At 47.3% G+C, this 26,441-nt stretch overlaps 1 protein-coding gene and 2 long non-coding RNA genes across 5 annotated transcripts; 1 reads left to right on the top strand and 2 right to left on the bottom strand.

Annotated features, from left to right (window-relative positions):
- Window positions 1–196: 196 nt before the first annotated feature.
- AVPR1B (arginine vasopressin receptor 1B) lies at window positions 197–12,296 on the bottom strand. The gene is made up of 2 exons (XM_038586063.1): window positions 10,809–12,296; window positions 197–6,648 (listed from the first exon to the last, which is right to left on the bottom strand). Exons 1-2 carry the CDS (start codon window positions 11,746–11,748, stop codon window positions 6,326–6,328), a joined length of 1,263 nt encoding a protein of 420 aa, XP_038441991.1. The 5' UTR covers window positions 11,749–12,296; the 3' UTR covers window positions 197–6,325.
- On the top strand, window positions 12,180–26,441 carry LOC111094613. 3 transcript variants are annotated; one of them, XR_005385604.1, is made up of 4 exons: window positions 12,180–12,315; window positions 12,865–13,019; window positions 18,489–18,619; window positions 25,827–26,441. It is a non-coding gene; the product is annotated as an uncharacterized LOC111094613 (long non-coding RNA). The 3 variants fall into 3 exon arrangements; XR_005385603.1 differs by lacking the exon at window positions 12,180–12,315 and adding an exon at window positions 12,427–12,549; XR_005385602.1 differs by lacking the exon at window positions 12,180–12,315 and having other exon boundaries at window positions 12,427–13,019.
- LOC119868029 lies at window positions 18,453–24,331 on the bottom strand. The gene is made up of 4 exons (XR_005385605.1): window positions 23,850–24,331; window positions 21,107–21,318; window positions 20,313–20,382; window positions 18,453–18,569 (listed from the first exon to the last, which is right to left on the bottom strand). It is a non-coding gene; the product is annotated as an uncharacterized LOC119868029 (long non-coding RNA).

The following is a 26,441-nucleotide window of genomic DNA, read 5'->3' on the forward strand; positions in this document are numbered from 1 at the left end:
GCCTGCTGCTCCCCCTGCTTGTGCTATCTCTCTCTGTCAAATAAATAAATTAAATCCTTAAAAAAAAAAAAAGAGCAGCTTATCTCAATCAGCTGATTGCATGATACTTATCAGTAAGGTCACAGGTGCAGTTTTATTGAATCCTGAAAGAAGTGTCCACAAGCCTGTCATTTCCTTCATCGAACATTGCCATAAAAGTTCTAATTGGTGGAATAAGACAGTTGACTAAAATGAGGGCTATTATAAAGGAGGATAAAATTTGTCATCGTTTGTAGATACCCTCGCCCTACAAGATCTCAGACAATTAACTTAAAATGTTTTAATTGATAACATGCAGTAAGTAAAAACTAGATAAATATACAATATATTTTTCCAACAGCCAATTAAGACATGAAATGAAAAAAAAATTTGCTCACAATAGCTAAAAAACCATCTCAAGAAATGGATGACCTAGGAACATGCCTGGCTAAATTCAAGCACTCAGGTCTTAGAGAGGATTTGTTACCCGTGCTCTACCTGCTGGCCATAATTGACCTTTCTAGCCCTGGTACAGGGGCTAGAAAAGCTGCACAGGGGGCAGCTTTCATCTTCCCAGGTTCCTCTTCCCAAGATGATCTGAAGAAATGGTTCTGGCTTCAGTGTCTGGGCCTGCGCAGTTTTGCCAGTCTACGTGTCCCTCCACCTTTTGCCTACCACTGTTGTTACTTTCCTGCTATAATTTGAATATTTGTGCCCCTTAGAATTTAAATGTTGAAATCCTAACCCCAAGGTGATGGTATTAAGGATGGGGCCTCCGGGTGTGATTAGATGGGGAGGGTGGTGTCCTCATGTATGGGATTAGTGCTTTCATAAAAAAGACCCTGCAGAGCTCCTTAGCCCCTTTTGCTTTTTGAGAATATAACCCATGTAAAGTCTGGGTTTCTGGTTGAAACCCAGAAGAGGGTCCTCACCAACCGTGCTGCTACCCTGATTTTGGACTTCTAGCGTTCAAAATTGAAAGAAATAAATTTGTGTTGTTTACAAGTCACCTAGTTCATGGCATTTTGTTATGGTAGCTGGAATGGACTAAGACATCTTCTTAGGAAGCTTTTCTTAATAGAGAAAAAGAGATTTTTATTGATTAGGGAGGCAGAATGAGGAATAAACACCAACAATGTCACCACCAAAACACTGCCTTTGTATCTAGAAATGAAACTGCTTCTTATTGATCTCTTTTAAAAAGGGAAAAAAAAAGAGGAATTTACAGGTATGTTGAAGAGGTTCAGATGAGTCACCATACACACTGAGTCTGGGCAGGGACACCTCTGAGACAGGTCCAACACCAAGAGAGGGGACAGCTAAGGTAGCGTGGATGGAGTGCCTGCTTCCTGCAGGATTCTGGAAAGGCCCTGGGATTTGGAGAAGCATACATTTAAAGAACACTTGAACATCTGGGTGGGTGAGGTCAAGGCACTTCAGACCCAGTTGCGGGGACAGGCAAGAGCATGTACCAAACCTGTGACAAAAAGGAACTAACACAGAGCAATGAAAACAAACCCTAGAAGTGTTTGGGCAGAATGGGTATGGAGTGTTAAGATCAGATGTCATCAGACTAAACATCCCAGAGAAGGGTGATTTCTGACCTCAGTTTAGAAAGATGGCTAAAAAATTGATTGATAGGAGAAAAGGCAGAGGGAAAGGGAGCAGGCCCACCTGATGCAGGCTCTCCATAAATGCTCCAGGGACTGACCTGTACAGAACTACAGGAGAACTATCTGTGACTGGGCCCCTCGGAGTGGGGAGTGATGTCGGGGAGCACAGGGGTCTGAATGCTACTGACCATCTAATCAAGGTCTGTAATGAACTCTGCTGTGATTGGCTTCAAAAGTATGACATTTGTAACAAATGAATACGTCATGGAGGTTAACAATATCTGGGGATGGCATTCTTAGAGAACACCGTCTCTGCATGCAGTTGAACACGTGACTCTACCCAGTGAGTAATAGAGACTGGGCTGACCGTCGGTGACGCAGAGGACTTCTCCGATGCCCCGATAAGGGAAGAGGCAAGTTCATCTTATGTCCTAAGGAGTTTGGGCCAATAAGCTGATGACTGAGGCCAGCTAACAGTTTGAAGTGATCCTCAAATTCATTGCTAACCATGTTGCTAGAAATAAAATGTCCTTTTGTATGTAATATCTCCGTGAACTTAGAAGGTCAGCTGTGTAAATCTGTACCGATGGTTGCTTGTATGAGCAATCACCTTTCGAGGAACTCAGTGTTCAGCAAAACGAAGTCACTTTCTTCCATGTCGTATGCCATCGGAACATCCAGGGAATGACCGAGTGCCCCACTCTGGATTCCTCCATGAGTGTGCACTGGATAAAGATCTCTTCCAATTTATCTTACAGGGGCACCTGGGTGGCTCAGTCAGTTAAGCATCTGTCTTCTGCTCAGGTCATGATCCCAGGGTCCTAGGATTGAGCCCCATGTCTGGGTCCCTGCTTGGCGGGGAGTCTGCTTCTCCCTCTGCCCTTCCCCATTCCCCACACCTACTCATTCTCACATCTCTCTGTCTCAAATAAACAAATAAACAAATAAGTAAAATCTTTTTTAAAACTTTCTCTTACAAGATACAGAGAAGCTGATTTGCTACTAGCAACATGTAGATGGTTGATTACACATCATTAATGTACTGGGACTAGATAGTGGACCAGAATAAATGTGACTAGTCTTCAACGGAGTCGTAATCTAAAGGAGCAAGCATCCAAATGCCCACTATTACTGCAGTAGAACTCCGTGTGGTATTACGGGCCTTCGGGACCTACTGGGGTGAGGAGGTGTTTTACGTCCGCCATCAGTGGGTTTTTTGCTCCCGAGATCAGGACACATTTCTGGGGCCAGCGGACTCTCAAAAGGCCTCCTTCCGGGCAGCCCTGGTGGCCCAGTGGTTTAGTGCCACCTTCAGCCCAGGGTGGGATTCTGGAGACCCAGGATCGAGTCCCACGTCGGGCTCCCTGCATGGGGCCTGCTTCTCCCTCTATCTGTGTCTCTGCCTCTGTCCCTCTCTCCCTCTCTCTCTCTCTGTCTTTCATGAATAAATAAAATCTTTAAAAAAAAAAAAAAAGGCCTCCTTCCCCATGCCCCAGTATCTAAATTGAACACATTATAATAACTCCAGCTCCTCTGTGTTTTTGAGCTCTCTCAAACACTCATCTTTTCAGGCAACAATTTCTACATTTGGTCCCTCACCTTGCCTTTGTTCTTTGCCCTTTCTTGACAAATATATCCTCCATGAGAGAGAGAAGCATGTGTTCAGGTTATCTCTGGAGAACTGGGTCAAACAAGGAGCCAAGACTCCAGAACTGTAGGGAAAGGTAGCAGATACTAGAGTGAGAGGCTGCCGGCTTCCCCAGCCTGCCCTGGGGGTCAGCTCAGCTTCACTCACTTTCAGCTCCAGACTGCCACCGTGTGGCCCCAGGGCAAATGCCAGGACGCTCCTGTTTTGCTCTTAAGTGGGTGAAGGTCCCTCCCCATCCCTCAAACTCTCTTCCACATCACTACCCTAAGCAAGGGGAACAAATCTTATTTCAGCTTGAACATCCTGTTGTCACTGCCCCTAGGAAACAAACATGGCCAGACATTTCCTGGTTATGGAGTTTTATTGGTCACTTTCAACCCCATCTCTGGATTCCTCACCTAGGAGTGAGCCACTGCAGCCTGGGCTGAGTCTCGAGCTCCTTGATAAATAAAAAGACCTATTTACATACAAAACACAGACACAGACATCTGGAAACATACTGGCCTATATACCAAACGACATAAAAAACCCTTCTGAGAAATCTCCATAGTCAACCAATTCGCCTCCTGCCATCCTCTGTCCTGCCCACCCCTACCCCCTACTCCCACGGGGGTTCTAAGGGATTGAAGTATTTCATAGAGTCCACAGGATGGCACAAACATTTCACAAAAGTGCCCAGCCCGGGGACAGCCTGGTTCCACTCCTCCTAGGGTTAGCTGTCAGAAATGAAAACAGAGACCCTCCTCATGCTTCCCACAGGAGCTTACTCACCAGATGCAATCTGGAGCCAGGCCATGGTAGACTGTCCTATAGTCCAAGGTCTTATAGCAACCCCCACCCGCAACAAAGTAGACATTATTGTTTCTACTGAGCACAAAAGGAAATCATTGAGCAGAGAGATTAGAGGACTTGCCCAAGATCCTGTGAGAGCAGGACTCAAACCCAGGGCTTTGGAATGCAAAGCTGATGTCCCTTCTCCCTCCTGGTCATCACGATGAGCCATGGTTTACTCGGCACTGACTAGGGCACGAGGGATGGGATCCGTGGTGAGAAAGGCAGGGGCCTGGCTTATGTACACAGGGCAGGAGGACCTTCAGCAGCTCATGCTGACAGGGGAGGCCCCTGAGCCCAGCTCCACCAGGACAGATGCACAGGGAAGGAGCAGTTGGATGTCAGGGACTGATGTAGGCAACAGAACGTAGTGAAGAGAGGCTGTGGGCCCTCACGTCTGCCCTGAACCTGGGTCCCATTAGGGTCTGTGTCCCACTCCCTGGTTCCTTAGCACTGAAGGCTTGGGATGCTTTGCTCTCTCATAACTCAGCTTAGGTTCTTTTCTTTTAAGGAAGCCGAAGAAGGCTTCTCAGAGCTGAGTGACCTCTTAAAGCTCAAAGTTGCAGTCATTTCCTACAGCTTCCCTCAGAGTGAAGGGCAGAGAACCTGTTCCCTGGAGCTGCTCTCAGGAGCTGTTTGTTAGCCTGGCGGCCTTTCCACTGGTAGACAGCTCCTGAGTCCACCAACCACTTTTACGTCCACAGTCCTATTTGACCTCATAACAGAGATGAAGGATCAGTCGACATCCTCCCCATGTCGGTTATCATGGTGGCAGAACCAAGACCCGGTTCTCCTGACTTTCCAGCTGATGCCCTTTCCACTGCCAAGACCATCTCTTAGTTTAGAACCAGAATTCGGGTGGGGAAGCCACCCCGAGATTTAAGTCCCACTGGAGATAATGAGGAGGAGCAGGGCAACGTCCCAGAGTCTATCTGCTCTGCTGCCTCTCCCACTTCAGTAGCACTGAGTTGAGGGCAAAAGTAGACAGTCTGGCCATTGCAGGATTCACAGCCACCAGAATTGAGTCAAAGGGTATAAATGTCATTGCCATGAGAATCCAACAATTCTTCTAGAGCTTGCTGGTTAGAAAAGGCTCTGCTGTAACCCCAGGCCCCAGTCTTGCAAACTCACGACAGGGTAAAGCTGGGAAAGATCTTTTGGATCATCTCTGTCCTAATAAGTGAGAAGACAGAGGCCCAGAGAAGGGAGGGGACCTTCCCGAGGTCAGAGTCGTGTCTCAGATCCTGGGCTCTTGACTTCATCACAGCATGCATGGCTCATAGGGAAGCCCTGAAAAACCTCAAGGAAATCCAGAGCCATGATTCAGCCACATTTTCTGTAAGGTTGTTTCCTCTGGGCCAGCCCCGAGGAGGGCGAAGTGCAAATTCCCTTAGAGAAGGAAGGAGAGCCACCAACGAGTGCTGCCTCAGAGGCTTCGCCCACTCTTAATCTTACTGTGATCATTTTCATCTTCTTCTTTCCTCCCTCCTTCGCATACTCCCTTCCAGTGGGTCACACCGATGAGTCTACTTTGCCCTATTACCTGTCCTGTAAAGGTGGATGATACGGGGAGAAGGAACACGAGCATTTGTGGAATTTTTACTAGCTGCAGGTGCTGTGCCAAATCCTGCATCTCCCTTCAGTAGACAGGTGGGCACAGCAGGCAAAGCCGAGGTACCTGTTCACCCACCCCTCTTTGGTTTCCTTCATTAAAGAAGCCTCCCGCTACAAAACAAACAGACAAATCCAGGATGGAGATAGAGAAATAGGATCCTTCTCACAGGTTTTCACTCCTCCCCTCTCCCGGCTGGCTGGGTGTGCTAGTCGGGATAGGATGGGACAAAGAGTCAAGGCGGGAGACCGGCCTGAGTCCCGGTCCTCTGTGAACCCCTAGTCAAGGCCGTCCTAGGCCTGCCTGAGATCTGGGGCACCACATCCACCACATGGGTGAGTTCCAGGTACACTGTAAATGTGCGGGATCAGGGAAACAGAGGCTTGACTCTCCCCGATTTCCAGGGTGTGAGACTGCGAGCACACGAGGGTCCGCCGGCACACCAGAGGCACCTGTAACATCAAGGGCAGGGCAGCCATTCTGGCCTCAAAGTGGTCTCCCCCGAACTCCAACCCCAGCCCCCCCAGCATTTACACCCAGTGCTGAGATGAGCAGAGATCCTCTGCTAGTCCCATGGGCGCACCCTGCTCTGGCGAATGTTCCCTAAAAGGCGACGGTCTCTGTGGAGGCCTCTGCGTCCACCTGCGCTGAGTCTTTGGGTGAGCCTTCAGGCCCGGGGCCCCCACTGAGGCTGGGGCTGAGGGTGAGGGGGGGCTGGCCGCTAGAGCGGGTCAGCAGCGTGGTGCGGCGGCTCGAGGGGCTGTGGCTGGAGAGCTGGGGGCGCGCCTGGGGCCCCCAGCAGCAGGGCAGGCGGCGCAGCGGGCGCGGGCGCAGGTGGCTGTTGAAGCCCATATAGATCCAAGGGTTGCAACAGCTGCTGAGGTTGCCCAAGAGCATGGAGATGGTGAAAGCCACATTGGTTGAATCTGCAGAAGAAGAAGCACGAAAAGTCTTGGAATTACAGAGCTGGATGGCACCTGGGAGAGAGTCCAAGACCCCACTGCGCAGAGTGGGGAGACAGAGGTCAGAGATCCGAAGGCGGGGAAGGACTCCCTTGAGTTCTACCATGAGAAAGGGCATAGCAGGGACTTGGAGCTGCCTCTCTGGCTCCAGAGTCCTTCATCTCTGGGTCTTGCTTGTAACTTCAGAATAAGGTTAGGAGCTAAGGTTTACTCCAAGTTGACTTTGGAGGTGTGAACATAGTCTGGGAGAGACCGGCCTGAATAGGAGGTAGTATCTTTGTTCCAAAACTTAGACCTCTAATGGATGGAGATCTAGAATGACAGCTTCGGGCTTCCCAGGTGGCTCAGTGGTTTAGCGCTGCCTCAGCCCAGGGTGTGGTCCTGGAGACCTGGGATCGAGTCCCACGTCAGGCTCCCTGCATGGAGCCTGCTTCTCCCTCTGCCTGTGTCTCTGCCTCTCTCTCTCTCTGTCTCTCATGAATAAATAAATTAAATCTTTAAAAAAATAGAATGATACAACTTCTGTAAATCATGCAGGGAACATAACTGTGATTCTAGACCAAGTTCAGACCCCTTTGATTCCCATTCTCATTTATGTCAAACAGATGGGTGCATCCTGTCCTCCTTGGCCCTAGGGACAGTCCCACTCATCAGGCAGTGAGCATATGAGACCTGACAGTGCCAGGGCTCTGGTGGGGGCTGGGTGGGCAACAAGCCTGACTGTCCTGCAGGTGCCATTGCATCATCTCCAACAGCAGTGGATGGGCAGCTTCTAGGTACAGAGCACCCAAGCATCTTATTCCAGACAAATACTTGTTCCACGTCCACAGAGATTATACCCAGGGAAGCACCATCCTACAGGGAAAAACTAATTTCTCTCTTGGGCAGTCAAAACGTGAGGATGCAGACTGAAAAGATGTCTTCCAGACACAATATTCTTTCTGAAGACTATATAAAGCTCTACATACCAGGAGGAAACTTCCAGGCTGGACCCTGAGTACCCGCTAGATGCACCACATTCCAGCCATGGCACAGGCTGCACACTGAGGTAACTTGTTCTTCAGCAGAGCTTATAGAAATAACTGAGAACAATGTCAAAGCTCTAGTGAATCTTAGGGGTTATGGCATAGACTGGAAGCCAGGTCTACGGACTCTAAGGCAGCAATCCCAAACCCTTGTGCAGTTTCAACCAACAAACTCTAAGGCAGAGCTCCAATGCCTGCTCTGTAAAGCTCTGTGAAATCTTTTTTTTTTTTTTAAGATTTTATTTATCTACTCATGAGAGACACAGGCAGAGGGAGAAGCAGGCTCCCCGAGGAGAGCCCGATGTGGGGCTCGATCCCAGGACCCTGCGATCATGACCTGAGCCAAAGACAGACGCTCAACCACTGAGCCACCCAGGTGCCCCCAGCCCTGTGAAATCTGCAGACACTCTGGTTCCTTGGGCATCTCTCTTCCATAGCCGGGCTGTGAGACCAAGCAAAGGGAAGACACAGGGTCAGAACATTTGAGAGAAGACATGAATCACAGTGGTGAGAAGCTAAAGTCATCTCGGCCTGGACTGACCTATGAGGGCATAGAAGTGGGGGTGTGGTGGGAGCACCTAGAGATGCAGGAAGGACCAGCCTCAACAGCAAACAGAGCCTCCTTCATTTTCCCTGCATTCTGGTCTGCTCCCCAGTTCACAGAATACCGGGGAGCTGTGGAAGATGTGAGAAGTTACTTTGGTGAAGGGGATGGTGTTCACCCTAACCACTCCATCGACACATATTCAATGCCCAGATTAGGCCGGGGACTGAGGGGATCTGCAAGTGCCTTTGCTTGGGAAACATCTGTTTGATTTGACTCCCTCTGAGCCAGGCCCAGCGCAAGGGCTGGAAATGTGGCCGGAGGAGCAGGGTCTGCAGAGGCTCCACCTCTCAGCCCTTGAGGGCAGACCCATACTGTACCCTGCAGGAACTCAGCTGACAGTTGTGGGGAGGGCAGCAGGAGCAAGGGCAAGGAGACAGGCAGGCCAACCAGAGACTCAGGGACGAGAGGCTAGGAGGCCAGCATACTATGGAGAGGAACTGAGTGTACTGGAGAGTAAGTATTTTAAAATAATGGCTCTCAGCTCAACTAGAAGGCCCTCAAAGGGCTTCCAGTTTTCTGGGAGAGCACATTGTCTGTAAGGTAACACTTCATTCCTGCTCTCCTTGCTCAGAGAGGCCATTGGTAAGTGGAAAATCACTCTATGCAGGTGAGCAGGTGAGGCACAGGTATGTACTGAGGGGCAGCCTTGTGATGATAGTGACACAGCAGGCCTGCAGGGAAGCCTGCACTGGCCTGGTGGCCAGGTCTCCATCCTCTTGTGGGTTTCTCAATGAAGGATCAAATGACTACTCACCCCTCCTCCCCCCTGCCACTGGCTAAGCTGGATTATTGAAAGTAAAGCCATGTCACAGCTAATGTTTGGACCGTGGGGATTCGAATCCTGACTCCATGTCTTACTCGTGGTGGCACTTTGGAGATGGCCCAGTTATTTCACCTCTCAGAGTCTCAGGTTACTCACACGTAAAGCAGGAGAAGGCTACCACTAAGTACCAAGGACTGGATGTGCTGCTTGGCACTAGGAAACCCTCCTCCTTTCTGTTCTGTGCTTGACTAGAACAGGGAGGTCCCTATAGTTGGTTAGAATCAATACGTTTATTGCTTAAAGGGTAATTTGCAAATAGCCTCTTGTCCAGAGGGATGTTCCAAAAAAGGAGGATAAAACAGGACTGTAATAGTTTGGTATTGTTTTCACACTTCTCTTGCAGAGTTGTGCTCAATTCATGAAGAGTCTGGCCCTACTCTCTCCAGAAAAGCAAAGTATTTGGCTTGAGTGTGTCCTAGGATAAACAAAATGAGATTAGAAACAAAAGCATAAGGGAAGGGGGAACTACTCCCTAGAAGCTGGTAGGAATTGGTAGTCTGGATCTGCTGGTCAGCAAACTGTCAGGAAGCTTCCAGGAGAATCTATGGATAGGGCCTCCCTAGGGTAGTTACATGCGGCACCCATTGTACATCCTGGGCTATGTGCATGACAAGCACTGTAGGGCACACAGTCACCCCTATTCCCAAACACTCAGATGAATTGACTTGCACTTGTCCCCATGTCCCACTCTACTTGGGAGCAGAAAAGGGTGTCTTTGAACACTACTCTTCGACATTTAGGCTGCCCAGACTCAGCCCTACCTTCCTGAGTACACACCGTCCCCAGGTGGCTAGACCATCTGGCAGTGTCTAAAACTTAGGAGGCTTCCTTCTACCTCACCGCAGAAAAATGACAATAGCAAGACCTCCCAAGTGCCACCTGGAGCATGGTGTTCATGGAAGATCCCAGGATCCCATTTTGTTTTTCACATAGGAGGAAGACCCGGCTTCTCAGGACATTCAGAGCCAGAATTCTGAACAGAGTAGGGGGTAAGGGAAAAAGACGAGATAGCAGGCCTAGGTTTTACTTTTCACTTCGCCACTCCCTAGCTGTGTGGCCCCGGGCAAGTCACATTTCCCCTCTGAGCCTTTCTTCTACATTAGCAAAATGAAAGGGCTGAACTCAAAATTTCAGAGCTGTCATGTGCCAACAAGCTAATCAGTTGGAAGTAGCTGTTGAGAAGGAGTTCAAAGTCATGCCCAGGCTCAGGAAGGTAGAGGGCTGAGAGACACAGCTCTCAGCTGTGGTCACGAATTGTCATCCTGGACAATTTGAAAATTCTTTTCAATTCAGTCATTCCATGATTCTAATGCTCATCTATGCAACTGGCAGTTAATTGGTTGGCCGAATCTGTCAACAGTCGTATTTCATTAAGGCCATGTAACAATTTCAAGCGTTTATATTTATTTATTTAAATTATTTTTGAGCATTTAAATTAGGTGCCCAAAATTTAAAATATGGAAATCTTACATAAAAGATACATGGCATCTGCGGGCTGCCCGGGACTTATAGCTACCGCTTTTCACGGGGGATAGGCACCACCTTTCCTAATTCCTTCACTCATCTGCTCCCTGCCCAGCCCTGGGAAGCTGAAGAACCCTATCCTAAGCCTGCTCTTCTCCTCTCCTTGCTCTTTTCTGCCCCCACTCCCCCACAAACACACACTCGCCTTCATCAGGAGCGTTCTTGTCCCACACGGACCACATCTGGACGCTGAAGAAGGGTGCCCAGCAGGCGATGTAGGCCAACACAATGACAAAAGTCATTTTCACAGTTTGGATCTTGGCCCTGGAGATGGTGCTGATGCTGCTGACTCGGCACGGCAGCCCCCGAGTGGCTGCGGCTGGGCCAGAAGGCAAGGTCCTGTCCCAGGCCCTCCAGCCTCTTCCTTCCACCTTCCGAGCCTGCGTCTTGACTTTTAGGTTCTTACAGATCTCATGGTAGATGAGGCTGTAGCAGGCTGTGAGCATGGCCACGGGCAGGATAAAGATGGCCAGGGTGGTCCAGGTGATGTAGACCCGAGGCCCCCAAGGGAAGCGGAAGTCTGCCCAGCAGTCCAGCACCCCGGTGCCCTCGATCACTTCCCGCAAAGAAAAGATGAAGACTTGAGGCAGGCTGAGGACGGCAGCCAGCAACCAGGGAGCGGCGATGAACGGGTAGGTGGACTGACTGGGTTGCTGGAGGCTGCGCAGAGGGTGACAAACAGCCAGGTAGCGGTCCAGCGTCATGGCCAGCAGCATGTAGGTGGAGGCAAACATGCTGAGCACCTGGAGATACTTGACAGCCCGGCAGAGGAGGTCAGGGCCCTGGAAGCGGTAGGTGACGTCCCACAGCAGCTGGGGCAGCACCTGGAATAGTGCCACGCCCAGGTCAGTGAGGGCTAGGTGCAGAACAAACAGGTGCACGCGGGAGCGCTTGCGGCTTGGCTGTCCCAGGGTCAGCAGCACAGTCAGATTGCCCCCTGTCGCCAGCACCAGGACGGTGGCCAGGACTCCGATCTCCACCTTGGCCAGCTCCTCATCCCGGCCCAGCCAGGGTGTGGTGGCATTGGGGGCAGAGAAGGCGCCCCCGGGAGTGGAGCTGGCAGCCCAGGTAGGCCCAGAAGTCATGGTTGACTTTGCTGGGAGGGAAGAGGAGGAGGTAGAGAGAGGGATGGATAGTGTTGGGGGTGGGGGGGAGAGTGGAGGGCTTTGATGGGTGAATTGGAGTGGGAGGCTTCAAGGTTTTAGGAGGGGAGAAAGAAGACAATGACAGGGAGAAGGTGAAAATAGGTAGAAATGGTTAACAGGATCAGAGAGAGAAAGATAAGGAAGGAGAAGACGCTGATCACACAGTGTGGAGGTAAGACCTAGGAGCGAAGAGAAAGAGGGCTCAGGGATGGAAACAAGGTGTCAGGAAAAGAAGAATGGATGAGGCTGTGCAGGATGAAGCTTCTGGAAGGGAAAGGAGCCTGGGGAGCTGCTACTACTTCCCAATCCATTCCAAATTCACTTTCTCCCAACTTTTCTGGAAGCCGAAACCGATGTCCCTAAGCCTGCCTGGAGGCGAGGTTGGGGCCTTTGGCATCGGCTGCTGGGCTGGAAGCCCCAGGAAGCCCGCGGGGCGGGGAGCTGCGGCCAGGGGGCCCCCCCGAGCGCAGCCACCGGAGCGGAGCGGGTTTTATGGGCTCGCAGCAGGTGCCCAGCAGCCCCTGGGCGCGCGGGTTGGCTCGTGCAGAGGGGGGCGGAGTGAGGCTCCCGGGGCTCAGCCCGCAGGAGGGCCAGAGGCTGGGGGTGGGGGCGTGGGCAGGGAGGAGGGCAGCGGGACCGCCAGCTGGGAAACAGGAGACGCTCGCCAGGGCGTGCCAGACCCCGACTCGCAGACACAGGACCTCCCCCGCCCCGGAGCCCACGGCCTATCTCCCGAGACAGGTGCTCACGCAGGGAGTAGGGGGGTCAGTCCCCGACGCGGGGCCCCTGAGGCTGGCCGCACTGTTGGCGTGTGCCCTGCCCCAGGCTCCCTGTTAGCTCCAGAAGGGTCCAGACTCTGCAGGGCTGGCCAGGTGGGCGAGTGGGTGCCCCCTTTGACAGCAGCCGCTGGTGGGAGACGTGGAGCCCTGAAGCAGGAAGAAAACGCGAGCCCGCGTGGAGAGGGAGGGGTGGTGAGATAGCAGGGACTGGAGCTGAGAGCCCGGGGCCCTGGGTGGGAGGGGCCCACCGGAGGAATGTCGCTGTGTGTGTCCCTAGAAGTCTCAACCCAGCAGTTAACCACGGGGGAGGCAGGATACAGGCCCAGAGAAGTGGCATGACTTGCTCTAGAAGATCACGGAACCAGGATGCTGGAGAGGCAGGGCTGGACCCTCGCAAGGAGCGTTTCCAGGAGCAGACTTGACCAACGCCCGGTATGTGAGAGACGCTGGTGCTCCAGGGGACAGATAAATCCACAAGGTGGATTATTGGAGTAGATTAGAAGTTGATTAGGAGTGACAATAGGGTCCGCCACCCTCAGAAAGCACAAGACCTATCATTGCTCAGAGGTCCTCTTGTCTCTTCCTTTAATCAAACCAGATGCCCCTTTACATTGTCACCCACCCACCCAGCAATTACCATCGCCCTGGAAGAGGGGTTGCCTCCTAAACACCTGCAAATTCATGGCCACTGCATCCCAGTGCCGTGGTTCAAACACCATCTCTTCCCCAAAATACGGTAGCGTCCTCCTGCGCTCCACCTTCTTGAGGATTTTGCTCTCTATCACTGACAATTTTGTCTCTCTACTGGTTCATTCCTGTCTGCAGGCAAACAAACTCTAGCATTATCTATTTAAAAAAAAATGTCATAACCTTCCTCAGACACTACATCTCTACCTCCAACTTCAGCAATCTCCTCCCCTTCACAGCAAAATTTCTATAAAGGGCTGTCTAGCTGGTCTCTATTTTCTGATTCCCATTTATTTCTTGATATATTCATTAAAATTATATATATTTATAGGTTTTAAAAATATTATATATTACATAAATGATATCATACTAGAGATGGCTCTCTAGAACTTATTTTTAAAATTCTACTTGATCTTTCCATGAGGGTACATAGATCTAGTTCATTCAGTTTAATTACTGTGTGGTATTCAACCGTGTGACTATTAACACATTTAATTATCCCCAACCCTACTTTTCTCATTGAATTTATTTCCAGCTCTCTTTTTTTTCTTCTGCTATTTTTTAAATGCTACAATGAATATTCCACGTAGGCCTCCCTCTGTTCATGTGTGAAAATTTCCTTGGGTGTACATCTGGAAGTACAGGCTGGGTATTGGTATTCTTGGGTCATACAATGTATGAATTTTCAATTAGGTAGGACCATGTCCTAACTTTTATCTCTAAGTGTGTTGTATTGATTTATTCTCCCACTGGCTGCCCTGAACTTTCCCGACATCCTCACAGTCAGACTTTTCATTTTCATCAATTTGATTAGTGTGATATAGCATCTCATTTTGCTTTTATTTATTATTTCTCCGATGCCTAACTATTGGGGATATCTTTCCATATATTTATCTGTGGTTTGGGTTTCCTCTTCTGTGAATTGTTTCACATCCTCTGCACAATTTTTTATTAGGTTGTTTTTCCTACTGATTTGTAGGACTTCTCTACACATTCTGATATGAACTTTTATGTATTCTGATATGTCACAGATATTTTCCTCTATTGGCCACTTATCTTTTAACTTTGTTTTTGTTTTTTGTTTTTTAAGATTTATTTATTCATGAGAGACACAGAGAGAGAGAGGCAGAGGCACAGACAGAGGAGAAGCAGGCTCCATGCAGGAAGCCTGATGTGGGACTCAATCCCAGGACTCCAGGATCCTGCCCTGGGGTGAAGGCAGACACCAAACCACTGAGCCACCCAGGGATACCCCCATCTTTTAACTTTGTTTATGGGGTCATTTGTGACAGAAAAAATTTAAAATTTTATGTCATCAATACTTTCATTTATCATTTGTACTTTTTTGTCTTGTGTTCCCTATCTCAAGAACAGAGATATTCCCTCTGTTTTTTTTTTTCTAATATCATATTTAGGTCTTTAATCCATCCAGAACTTATTTTTGTATATGTGTCAGGTAAGAATCTAACTTCATTTTTTTTCCCACGTGGCAAACCAATTTCTTCATTTATTGAGTAAGTACATCATTTCTCAACTGTCATCTGTATAATAAACATATCAAGTTCAAAATATATATGAGCCTGTCTCTGGGATCTCTGTTCTGTTGCATTGTTTTATTTTCTTTTTTTTTTAAATTATTTATTTATTTATGATAGTCACAGAGGGAGAGAGAGAGGCAGAGACACAGGCAGAGGGAGAAGCAGGCTCCATGCACCGGGAGCCTGATGTGGGATTCGATCCCGGGTCTCCAGGATCGCGCCCTGGGCCAAAGGCAGGCGCCAAACCACTGCGCCACCCAGGGATCCCTATTTTCTATCCCTGCTCTAATATTTCACTATTTTAGGCACTAAAGCTTTGTATATGGTAAACTCATATATGGTAAAACTTAATATGGTAAAACTAAGTCTGACTCTCTTTCTTATTTTCAAACTGTTTTTCACAAATTTAAAATTATGAATTGAGGACAGCCGGGTGGCTCAGCAATTTAGCACCACCTTTGGCCCAGGGCATGATCCTGCAGACCCGGGATCGAGTCCCACATCGGGCTCCCTGCATGGAGCCTGCTTCTCTCTCTGCCAGTGTCTCTGTGCCTCTCTCTGTCTCTCTCTGTCTCTCATGAATAAATAAATAAAATCTTATAAATAAATAAATAAATAAATAAATGAAATTGTGAATTGATATCAGTTTGTCTGTTTTCACAAAAAAATCTGTTAAGCTTTTGGTTGGAAGCATTCAGTTTAGAGAATAACTTGGGGAGAATTCACACTTATGATTTTAATCAGATCTATTTTTATGTTCTTCTATCATGTTTTATGATTTTCCTCATAAATATCTCATCTTTTGTTAGAGTTCTTTATCTATACCTAATAGTTTCTGTTGCCACTATATACAAAATTTTGTTTTATCACATTTTCTGGTTAGTTCCCAGCATATGGAAACAATATTTATTTTTGTGTCTTGCTCTTATGTTTAGCAATTTTGCTACAAAAAATTATTAGTAAATTATTTTGGATTATCTGTGCATTTAATATTGTCTGCAAACAACAGTCATTCTTTGTCTTTTATTCCTAGTCCATTTCTTTTTTCTTGTCTTATTGTAATGGCTAAGATTCCAGTAGAAAGTTGAAGCGCAGGCATCATTGATATTTCTGCCTTTAATGAGATTGCTTCTTAAGTTTTACCATTAAGTATTATATTCATGGCAGTCCTCTTCACTTTTAATTTTTAAATATACTTATTTTTACATGTACATAGTATAAAAAGTCAAATGATTCTATAGTGATTGTTATGAAAAAAGCAATCCTTCCAAAATTGCTCTATTGTTTAACTCCCTAAAAGTAATCATTTTCTTCTATTTTAAAAGTTTTTTATTAAATTTTTTTAGCCATATAAAAGTAGAGAGACTAGTACTTCATAGGAGAACATAGTTGTTCCTCTTTCCTTTTTGCAGTTGCTTGTCACTCCAATTTGTGGACCTACCATACTTTATTCATCCAATCCCTTTTGATGGGGACTTTGACTGTATCCAGTCTTGCTATTACATATAGTGCTTCAAAAAATTGCCTTGTATATATTTCTTTCTATATTTTGCCAGTGTATCTCTGTGGTAGGCTTCTAGAAATGAGATTGCTGGGTTAAACATTAACAGTTTTACTATATATTGCCAAATTCTCTCTCCAGGGATTGGGCCAAATGCAAGTTGGCCCAACTTGCATTCCCACTAGGAATGTATGAGGGTACCTGTTTCTTTATAGTCTTGCCAAGAGTGTGTTCTTAAATTTTGGATTTTTGCCAATCTGATAAGATAAAAATAGTATCTCAGTATAGTTTTAATTTGTGTCTTTTATTATGAGTGACGTTAAGCACCATAAGGTCAAAAGCTGTTCTTTTTTTTAAGATGTATTTATTTTATTTGAGAGAGAGAGTGAGAGAGACCATGCACAAGTAAGGGGAAGGGCGGAGGAAGAGGAAGAGAAGCAGACTCCCTGTTAAGCACAGAGGCCTGGAGCAAGACTCAATCTCATGATGCTGAGATCATGACATGAGCTGAAATCAAAAGTCAGCTGCTCAACCGATCCACCAAGTGCCCCTGTCAAGAACCATTCTTATTTCTTTTTCTAATGATTACTGATATCTCTAATGAATTTTTCTGTGATTATTGGTCTTTTTGTTTTCTCCGTTGGAAACTTTACATCCTTTGGTAATGAACCCTTATCTGACATTTAAATTGGAAATACTTTTTCTCATTTTGTCATTGATCCCTTTACTTGGTTTATGGTATTTCTTGGCAGAGGCCACCCTTTTAAACTTATTATTAGATTTATTTGCTATCAACTTTCATATTTCTAAATAACAAAATACACCGTTCCTTCTTCAGCTTTGGGTTTTAAGCATTACCTATTGGTCTTCCCTTAGGTAGGTGAGCATATAGTACCCTTTTAACACAGACTTGCCACTCACATACATACTTACTATATTCCCATCTTCCCGATGTAGTAATGGGAACAGTGACTTGTGGGTGCCCACTGGAAACTGACCTTGCATAAATTGAAAGTTGAATCTTTAAGGAATCATAAAGACTTGTAAAGCCTTCTACCAAAAATATTTTAAAATTAAAAAAGACATGATTTGGGATCCCTGGGTGGCGCAGCGGTTTAGCGCCTGCCTTTGGCCCAGGGCGCGATCCTGGAGACCCGGGATCGAATCCCACGTCAGGCTCCCGGTGCATGGAGCCTGCTTCTCCCTCTGCCTGTGTCTCTGCCTCTCTCTCTCTCTCTCTCTCTCTCATGAATAAATAAATTAAAAATCTTTAAAAAAAAAAAAAAAAAGACATGATTTGTCCTCAAATAATTTAACCTAATCCTTTACAAAAGGATTTGCTTCCTTGAATTTGAATGTTGGTTTCTGTATTACTAACTAGTAGACTAAGATACAGAGAAATCAAAATCAGAATTGGTAAGTGTCACTTCAATTAAAGAAGAAAGAACTGTTCTATTTCCATACATTCATCTTGAACACAGCATTTTCAGGAATAGAGCTATCATGAGAAAGGAAATTTGTTTCTTAGAATATATATTTGACAGTATTTCTTCTCTAAATAATCTTCCATTTTGGCCAAAAGGGTGAACTCAAAACCCTTCCTGCATTATTACTAGCCAGTGAAGTGTGGGGCATGTGTCCCTCTTATGTGACACCATGACCTGGGCAGAAGTAAATGGATAAGGCCATTTCTCTCCTGCAGTTTCTGGGTGCCTGGACTGGGGGCGGGGGGTCTCTCCTGGGTTGGGACTCAGAACACATTGAGTTACTTGCCAGAGCTGGGATTTCATAGAGATGCCTGGTCCCTTCTCATCATACTTGTCATCTACCAGGCCCTCACCTTTCTGCCTGCCTGGGTAACCCTTGATTCACAATCCCATAAACATCTAGATGGAGGAAGTGGTCTGGGGAAGATGGGCCATTACTGGGACTAATGCATCTTTTACAGCCGGGAGCAGGCCTTGCTGTTGCCACTGTCTTCTGTTAAGTTTGATTAACTCCGAGATTGATGGAGAGCCGATGAGTAAAAGGAGTACATATAGAGGACAGGATGACAGACTAAGCAGTATTGATTTCAAGGACTCCCAGAAAGTCTCTAGTTGTTCCTCTTGCCATAAAATAGCTTGTACAATCACAGAATGTTGGAGTTGAAAGGGAATTTATTTTTTGTTTCAGAACCAAGAGGCTGAAAAGTGATGGAAAGGACCTCAAAGACTATCAAGTTCCATCCTCCCATTTTCCGGAAGAAAGTCCAACCTGAAAGCCAAAGATGCAAGTGAGGGTCTCAACACCACATGGCTATGAAGGTGAGAGTCAGGACCCAAGCCCACTCATGTGCTCTTTTCCCCATCTTTTCCTCAGAGCAGTGATTCTCCACTCTGGCTGCATATGAGAATCTCCTGAACAAAGTAAAATGCCTAGGGCTCATCCACAAAGATCGGATCCACTGCTGTGAGGCAAAAGTTTCAGCATTGAAACTAAAAGGCCAACTCCGTGCTTGGTGTATACTAGAAGCTCAATAAACTTGTTGAATGTGAATTCACAATTTAATGGGCACAGATGTGTAAATGAAATATCCCTGCCAGTTAATGTTCCTTCATTTTTTTTACTTTACTTTAGAAATGTTTAAATATTCACAAAAGTAGAGAGAGGGGTATAATGGTTTGCATGGTATATAATCTGACTTTTGACAGGTTTTCTGGAGAGTAGAGGGAAGGAGTGACTCTAATGCCACTGAGAATTCCAACAGCCCTACTAGGCCAGACTCAAGTTACCTGTGTGCAGCATCTTTGGGAACCTCTCAGACCACATCCTACTGAACATGTGGCTGTGAGAGGTACAGGTGTGGGGATCCAGTGCCCTGACATCCTGGCACTCAGAAACCTCGAAGGTAGCTAAAAATGAGTGGCCCTTCATATGATCCAGTGCTACCCTTGCCTGGCCCCAGGGCAGAGCTTAGCTGCAAGGGAAGAGAGGCCTACTTAGTGCTGGATGGTATCCCAGGTGCTGGGATTGAGTCTCCAAAGGGTGCCTGGCTTTCTGGCATGGCTCTTAGAACAGCAGATGACTCTGTCATGCTCAAATAATACCGCCCTTGACTCCCTTTGCAGGTTGGTTGACACTTCTCCTATTAGTTATCATCAGTTCATGAGAAAGCTTTAGTTTTTCTTTTAAGCTCATTGTAGCTCTCAGATCTCCACTAAGTTTTCCTGGAATTTAATAAAATGGTGGCAATGACTCCCAGAGAATCAAGAGCACAGCATAGCTTTCTAGTTTCTGGGAAAGGTGGTTCCCCTCTGACTTAGTAGGCCTGACTGCTTGAGGCTAGGAGCCCTGGAGGGAGCAGCCCTGGGGGTGGGGACAGGAGTGGGGAGGGGTACAGCTGCTGAGTCCCAGAGGCAGGGACTGTGGAGAACAGCTGCTAAATGCCATTTGCTTCTCCGGTGCTCCCCTTGCCCTGCCCCAGAGAAATAGCATCAAGATGTATCGTTAAGAAGTCTGATGTACCTGCCCCACCACCCGCTTCAGCTCACATGCAAGAGGGGGGTTTGCGCTCATAGCCCTCACAAGCCTATTTCCAGCCATCTGCACTGTTTTCCCCCATCCTTCTTGCCCCACCCTCCTACCATGTTCCCTGGGTACTACCACCAGGCCCAGCACCCCAAGTACCCCCACAGCTAGTTTTACTGCCTAGGTTGGGCCGGTGGATGGGTAGATAGTAGCCCACATTAGAGACACTCCTCTCCATTTTTCTTCTCACTCATCAACACTTCCCAATTCTGTGCCCCACCGGGAGGTGGCCAGTCAGGGAGCCCATTCATGTTGCTAATGTGTACAGGTAGGTCGTGTGAAAGGGCCAAGGGGTCTATTATTCACCCTCCATGACAGTATCCCCAGCTCTTACCACGTTCTTGGCACGTGGTAGGTGCTCAATAAACACCTGCTGGAAAGATGCATCAGGAAAGATCATTGGCTTCGAAGCTGGGAAACTTGACTCACCTCTTGTTACTGTCAGGAGTTTGGCGCTGTGCCCATGATGAGGTCACCTCCTCACTCTGGCGTCAGTTTCCTGTCATGTAAGGTAGTTGAATTGGTTGAACTTGAGGGTACCTGCAGGGCGTCTTTTTTTTTTTTTAAGATTTTATTTATTTATTTATTTATTTATGAGAGACACACAGAGAGAGGCAGAGCCACAGGCAGAGGAAGAAGCAGGCTCCTCACAGGGAGCCCAGTGTAGGACTCGATCCCAGGACCCCGGGATCATGACCTGAACTGAAGACAGATGCTAATCTGCGGAGCCACCCAAGTGCCCTACTGAGCCACCCAGGTGTCCCACCTCCAGGGCCTCTTTTATGACTCTCTGGTAGGACAATTCCACCCTCTCCTGACCCATGCTGAGCTATTCCAGCTAAATATTACCCATCTCAGGACGGAGATAAGTTATCAGGAGATAACTTACTTTTAAAACAGACCATCTGAACAACAGTACCTAACCCAAGAAGGAGCTCTGATTCTGAAAATTCAGAGCCGAGGAGGCCAGGAAATTCAAAGCCATGATGAGCCAGATTAGTTCTGTGGGGACAGATCCTGAGCCTGCGTCCCCATCAGCCCCTGGTTTCGGCAGCGGCCCCACAGAGGACAATCTGCATGTCACACAGCGGCACCAGGCTGCAGGCTGTTGTGGGAACTTGGGGCAACAGAACTCATCCTGAGAGGCCGTGCCACCCCACAAGATGCCTCCCACCTTGACCCTCACCGGTGTCCCCTTCCCAGAATCAGACCTAAATTCATACCTAGATCGAACATATTTCATTTTGGTCACCATTGAGGCAGAGCTGAAGGAAAAACTGCAAGAAGCAGAACGAGCATTTAGCAGAGCTCGACACCGGGCCAGGGTGACCGGGACGTGACCGGGACGGAGTCCGAGCTTACGGACATCACACGGGGTGTGCGGTGGGCGTCCAGGCCATCTTCTTCAGATGCGGGGGAGCAGGTGGTTCAGCTGCTAACGAAACGAGCACAAGAGCCCCAAGCTGACATCCTGGCCTCTCGAAGCCCCCTCTAATGAGCCCCCTTTTCTGTTGCCTGATTATTTATTCTGAAACACGGTTCCCATCACGACCTTTCCCCATGCACATAGCCACATGGTTTCCGGCTTATTAAATCACATCAAATTTCTTAAGCCTGGCCCCTGATGCTGTTGTTTGTGAGCCTTCTGCTTTGCTAAGGCTGGTTTTCCATGGCATTTCCCGTCCACACTGCTGCCCACGCCTTGTCCCACACCTTGGCTTTGACGTTCTCCTCACTTGAAGATGCTTTCCCCCGCCCCCCCTCGATTTACCCGAATCCTGCCAGCTTTCAGGGCTCCCCTTGCCCACAGCCCTGAACTGCACAGCTCTGAACTCATCCAAGGAGGAAAGGGTGACCATCAGTGTGCATGCGAGCCTCTCAAAGCAGCAGAGCACAGTGGGCCCCAAAAGCAGCTAGGCAGGGATCCTCAGGAGAGGAATATTTATGAAGTAGAAGAGTGAGAACACAGAGCAGAGGCCACTCTGGCTGGGCACCTTATAACAAATCCTAGCACTCAGTGGGGTGACTTTGGAAGCAAAACAGGGAAGTCAGCACGTCCACTTGGAGGCAGGAATGACACCCTTGTCATGCAACCAAGCCTGTCAGTCCTGTGACAGGAGAACCTGTAAGGAGTGGAGGACAGCAGGAATGAGTGAAGGAGGGTGGGCAGAGATGCCAGCCAGGATCTGGGAGCCACTTGGTGAGCATGGGGAATCCCAGAGAGGGAACTTCACCAGGTGGCCAGAAGGACTGCAGTTCTGCAGTTCAGGAGTATAGGTGAGGAGGACCCCCAAGGTGAGCAGAGATTTCAAGCCTGGGATTACAGCAATTTTGCTGATGGGTAGTCTGAGCCAGGGAGTTGTTTTTATTTCTGAGCTTGTAACGTTGATTGATCAATGAAATGGAATCAGTGCCTGAGGCGGTGTCAGTTACCTTTAAAGACTCATCTTTGGCTGGTAATGACATGAATAGATCATAGAGCCCCCAACATTTAAGGCCTGTTGGGATATTCATACCTATGCCAGAAAAAGTCAGTCCATGAGCTCTTGGGACCAGAAGGGTCATTTCCTACCCCTTTAGGGAGCACCTTTAGACTGAGCTTTTCTTCCCTCTTTAGGCTCTTTCTCCTTTTGGAGCTTCATTACAAACGTGCCTGATGGTTGACTCTGGAATAAGTGGTTATGTTTCATGCCATTTTTTTTTCTTTTTTTAAAATATTTTATTTATTTATTCATGAGAGACACAGAGAGAGAGGCAGAGACATAGGCAGAAGGAGAAGCAGGCTCCATGTGGGGAGCCCGATGTGGGACTTGATCCCAGGACCCCAGGATCACGACCTGAACCGAAGGCAGACACTCAACCACGGAGCCACCCAGGTGTCCCTAATACCCTGTTTTTTTTTGTTTTGTTTTGTTTTGTTTTGTTTTTCCTAACTGCCCTTCCTTGAGTCATTGTGATGTCATGGAAGGTAGGCAGGTAATTTCCTTATCTATGAAATGGGGACACTTAATACCCATTTGCAGGTTATTAAGGATTATATGTGCACGGTGCCTACCAAAGCTCAGTACATAGTAAGTGCTCAATGAAACACACACTGTATTATTTTTTAATGTTGTTGCTGCTCTCTGCTGCTCCTTCCGGCTCTGGCTCTCTTTTCTCTTTTTAGAAAGTGAACATTCAGGAATGCCTGGGTGGCTCGGTAGTTGACTGCCTGCCTTCAGCCCAGGGTGTGATCCTGGAGTCCAGGGATCGGGTCCCACGTCAGGCTCCCTGCATGGAACCTGCTTCTCCCTCTGCCTGTGTCTCTGCCTCTGTGTGTGTGTGTCTCTCGTGAATAAATAAATAAAATTAAAAAAAAAAAAGAAAGTGAACATTCAGATGGGAAATTAGGGCCTAAAATATATTTCCATCAACTATAGCTACTTTTGGCATTGTGCAGTGGAGGGGCAAATAATGGTGGGGCAGGCAAAGATGGGAAAGACTTAACGGCCAGACATCACTGACAACACCGTTTGCCTCTGCAGTACCACCTTTCTAACCCCCCAGGGGTGCAGTGGAAGCCATTGAGATGCCCCTTCCTCCTTTTTTCTTCTCTGAATATTTTTAAAAATCACTTCAGCATGAGATTAATCAATACTCTACTAGATTCTGGGGTGAAGGAAAGGGGAAGAAAATCTTTTGGGGGCACCTGGGTGGCTCAGTCAGTTAAGCATCTGCCTTCAGCTCAGCTCATGATCTCGGGAGCCCTAGGATCGAGCCGCATTGGACTTCCTGCTCAGCAGGGAGTTTGCTTCTCCCTCTCCCTCTGCCTTACGCCCTGCTTGTGCCTGTGTACTCTCCCCTCTTTCTTTTTCATAAGTAAATAAAAATTTTTGTAAAAAGAAAGAAAATCTTTTCAGGGCAGATAAAGTACAGACAAATTCATTTCAGAATGACTCAACTTTTATCCATTTATTAGGTCCTTACCAGATTTAGAAGATAACGCTTCTCAGTTTGTAGTGTAGTCTATAGACCTCTGGCACCACAGCCTTCTGGGGGGACGTGCCTGGAAATATAAGGTGGATTCCCAACTTCATCCTGGTCCTACTAGATGAGAGTCTTTGGAGATGAGAAGCAGGCAGTTACATTTGGAATGAGTTCCCCATCAAAGTCTGAGAGGCACCACGACATAGGAAATATAAAGAAGTGTAGTTTATGCCTTAGGCAGCTTGCCATGCAGGTGGAAATGACCAAAAAGCAGGAAGGTAATATAATCACTGTGTGTTTTAGAAAGATTATTCTGGCAGCAGTGCACAGGATGGCCCTGCGAGGGGTGTTAGAAGCAGGAGGTCTATTCAGAGGTGTTGGCAGTAAGCCTAGCCGGAGATAAGGGCAGGGGTGCTGCAGAGGAGGGACAGATGCCACATGTCAGCCCTCGTCATAGATGTGAGTTTTTTTTTATGGCAGGTGGTCACCAATTCCTTTTGGTTGCTGGAAAGCTGTAGATGACAAACATATAAAAATAGTCCAAAAAAACACCAATTCCATTTATGCTAGCAGAGGCCCCAAGCCCTGAAAAGATGACGGTCTGGCTTCTCTGGGTGTAATCCAAAATAAAACCACACTGAAGGTTCACATGGCTGCTGACATTTTAAAAACTTTCTAGATTCTCCAGTTGTAGCTTTCTGGACACATTCATTAGAGCTGTGCTTCTCTTCTCTTTTTGGTTTCTGCTTTGCTGGGCCCTAAGTATGGGCTTAGTCTTTCTATGAGGTTATCAGAACCAGCAAGGGAGGCAGGCTAGGAGGGAGCAAGTCAGGAAGTACTTTGGGAGGGGTGGGTGGTGGTGAGCTTTGAGGCCGATTTAACATGGAATGATGAACATGGGCTAAAAGCAAGAATGAGGAAACTCATTGTGGGAGGTGAGATGACCTAGCTGAGGAACTGCAGCTTCTGGATAGAGCTGAACTGTTCTAGAATCTAGAAATTGAGCTGGGTGAAAAATGGGAGCATTCTTCCAGAGTGGGGACAGGCTGTCTCTGATCTTGAGTTCCACTGCTGTCAGCATGGGTGCACGGGCTCTGAGACCTCAGAGAACTGTGCCTCTGAACTCAGGGGAAAGGTCAGAAAAAGCCACAGGCTAAAATGAAACCAAATGAGCTACTGAAAATGCACACTTGGCCATCTTTAGACATTGTCTTAGGCCATGCAATGAGCCTGAGTTGGAGACCCAAATACACAGTATCTATAAGTATTTATCTATCTTACTAATATTTAAAGGGCCCTGCTAAGTTCTTTTTTAAAAAAAAGATTTTATTTATTTATTTGAGAGAGAGAGAGAGAGAGTGTGTGCGCAGGAGCACAGGGAGGGAGGGGCAGAGGGAGAAGCAGACTCCCAGCTGGGCAGGGGGTGTGCCCCTGGGCTCGATCCCAGGACCTCAGGATCATGACCTAAGCTGAAGGCAGACGCATAACCGACTGAGCCATCGAGGTGCCCCAGCCCTGTTACGTTCTATAGTTAAAAAACAACAAAAATCTGCCTGGTTTTTTTCTGCCTATTTTATTTTTTAAAACTAGTATTTTCTAAAACATTTAATCATGGGATCCTTTAATCATCCAAGACAGAAGTTTCAAACTGACTGCCTGACTGAATCTGGCCCTGGTATGTTTTGTTTATTTAGTGGAGCATTTGCAAAAAAATTTAAACTGATTGCTGCCATTAAAAAATCAGGTGATTTCACCTAAAAACCCAGATTCCCAACTTCTCTTGAAAAAAATCAGATCTGGTCATTTCAGGACCTCATCCCCATGTGGCCACCCACCTGCTGGAGCTGAGCGCTGATCATTTTGAGAAGGGACATGTCCCCTTCTGTTTGCCAGAGTCCCCAGGGCTCACCATCATCCCCTCACGCCCCTGAGCATCAGCTGCCATTTATCCTCACATCTGTGCTATTTTTTTCTTAGGAAAGAGCGCTAAGAAGCATATTTATACTGAAGCTCCGATTGAAGTTGTTCTTTTATCCAGCCTGCGTCACTCCTTTGTACGCACACCTGGCCCTGTGACACTAAGTTGGGAGCCCTGTTCTAACCTCTGTTATCATCACACAGCACCAGAGGGAGAGGAGGGCTGCCAGGCTGCATTTGCAACCAGTCCCTCTGTGCATCGGTACAGAAAGGCCAGAACTATGAGAGGATAAGAAGCATGGCATCGAGAACATGGTCAATAATATTGGAATAACCTTGAATGGTGACAGATGGTGGCCACACTTACCGTGGTCAGCATTTCATAGTGTATAGAATTGTCTATACTGTGTTGTACACCCTGAAACTAATATACAATGTGTCAACTATACTTCAATTAATTTTTTTAATTAAAAAAAATGCTAGAACTGGTGCATTAGAGACCCTTGGGCAGGGAGTTTCCCAGATGGTCATTAAGTCATCTACCCCCCACCTAGAATCTCAAGACAACCTCAGGAAAGTACAATTGAGATGAACAAAGCTGTAATCTTCCGAGATGTGTTATATGGCTACCAAACAAATAGGTGTTTAGAAAGAAGCATATTGTGAAAAGAGTCC

The sequence above is a fragment of the Canis lupus genome, chromosome 38 (assembly GCF_011100685.1).
Source record: "Canis lupus familiaris isolate Mischka breed German Shepherd chromosome 38, alternate assembly UU_Cfam_GSD_1.0, whole genome shotgun sequence".
NCBI classification, from domain to species: Eukaryota; Metazoa; Chordata; class Mammalia; order Carnivora; family Canidae; genus Canis; species Canis lupus.

Excerpts from the sequence above, each read along its gene's own strand:
- AVPR1B (XM_038586063.1), bottom strand. The coding sequence starts at position 11,748 with ATGACTTCTGGGCCTACCTGGGCTGCCAGCTCCACTCCCGGGGGCGCC. Across the intron at positions 6,649-10,808 it reads CAAGAACGCTCCTGATGAAG|ATTCAACCAATGTGGCTTTC; the intron begins GCGAGTGTGTGT and ends CTTCTTCTGCAG.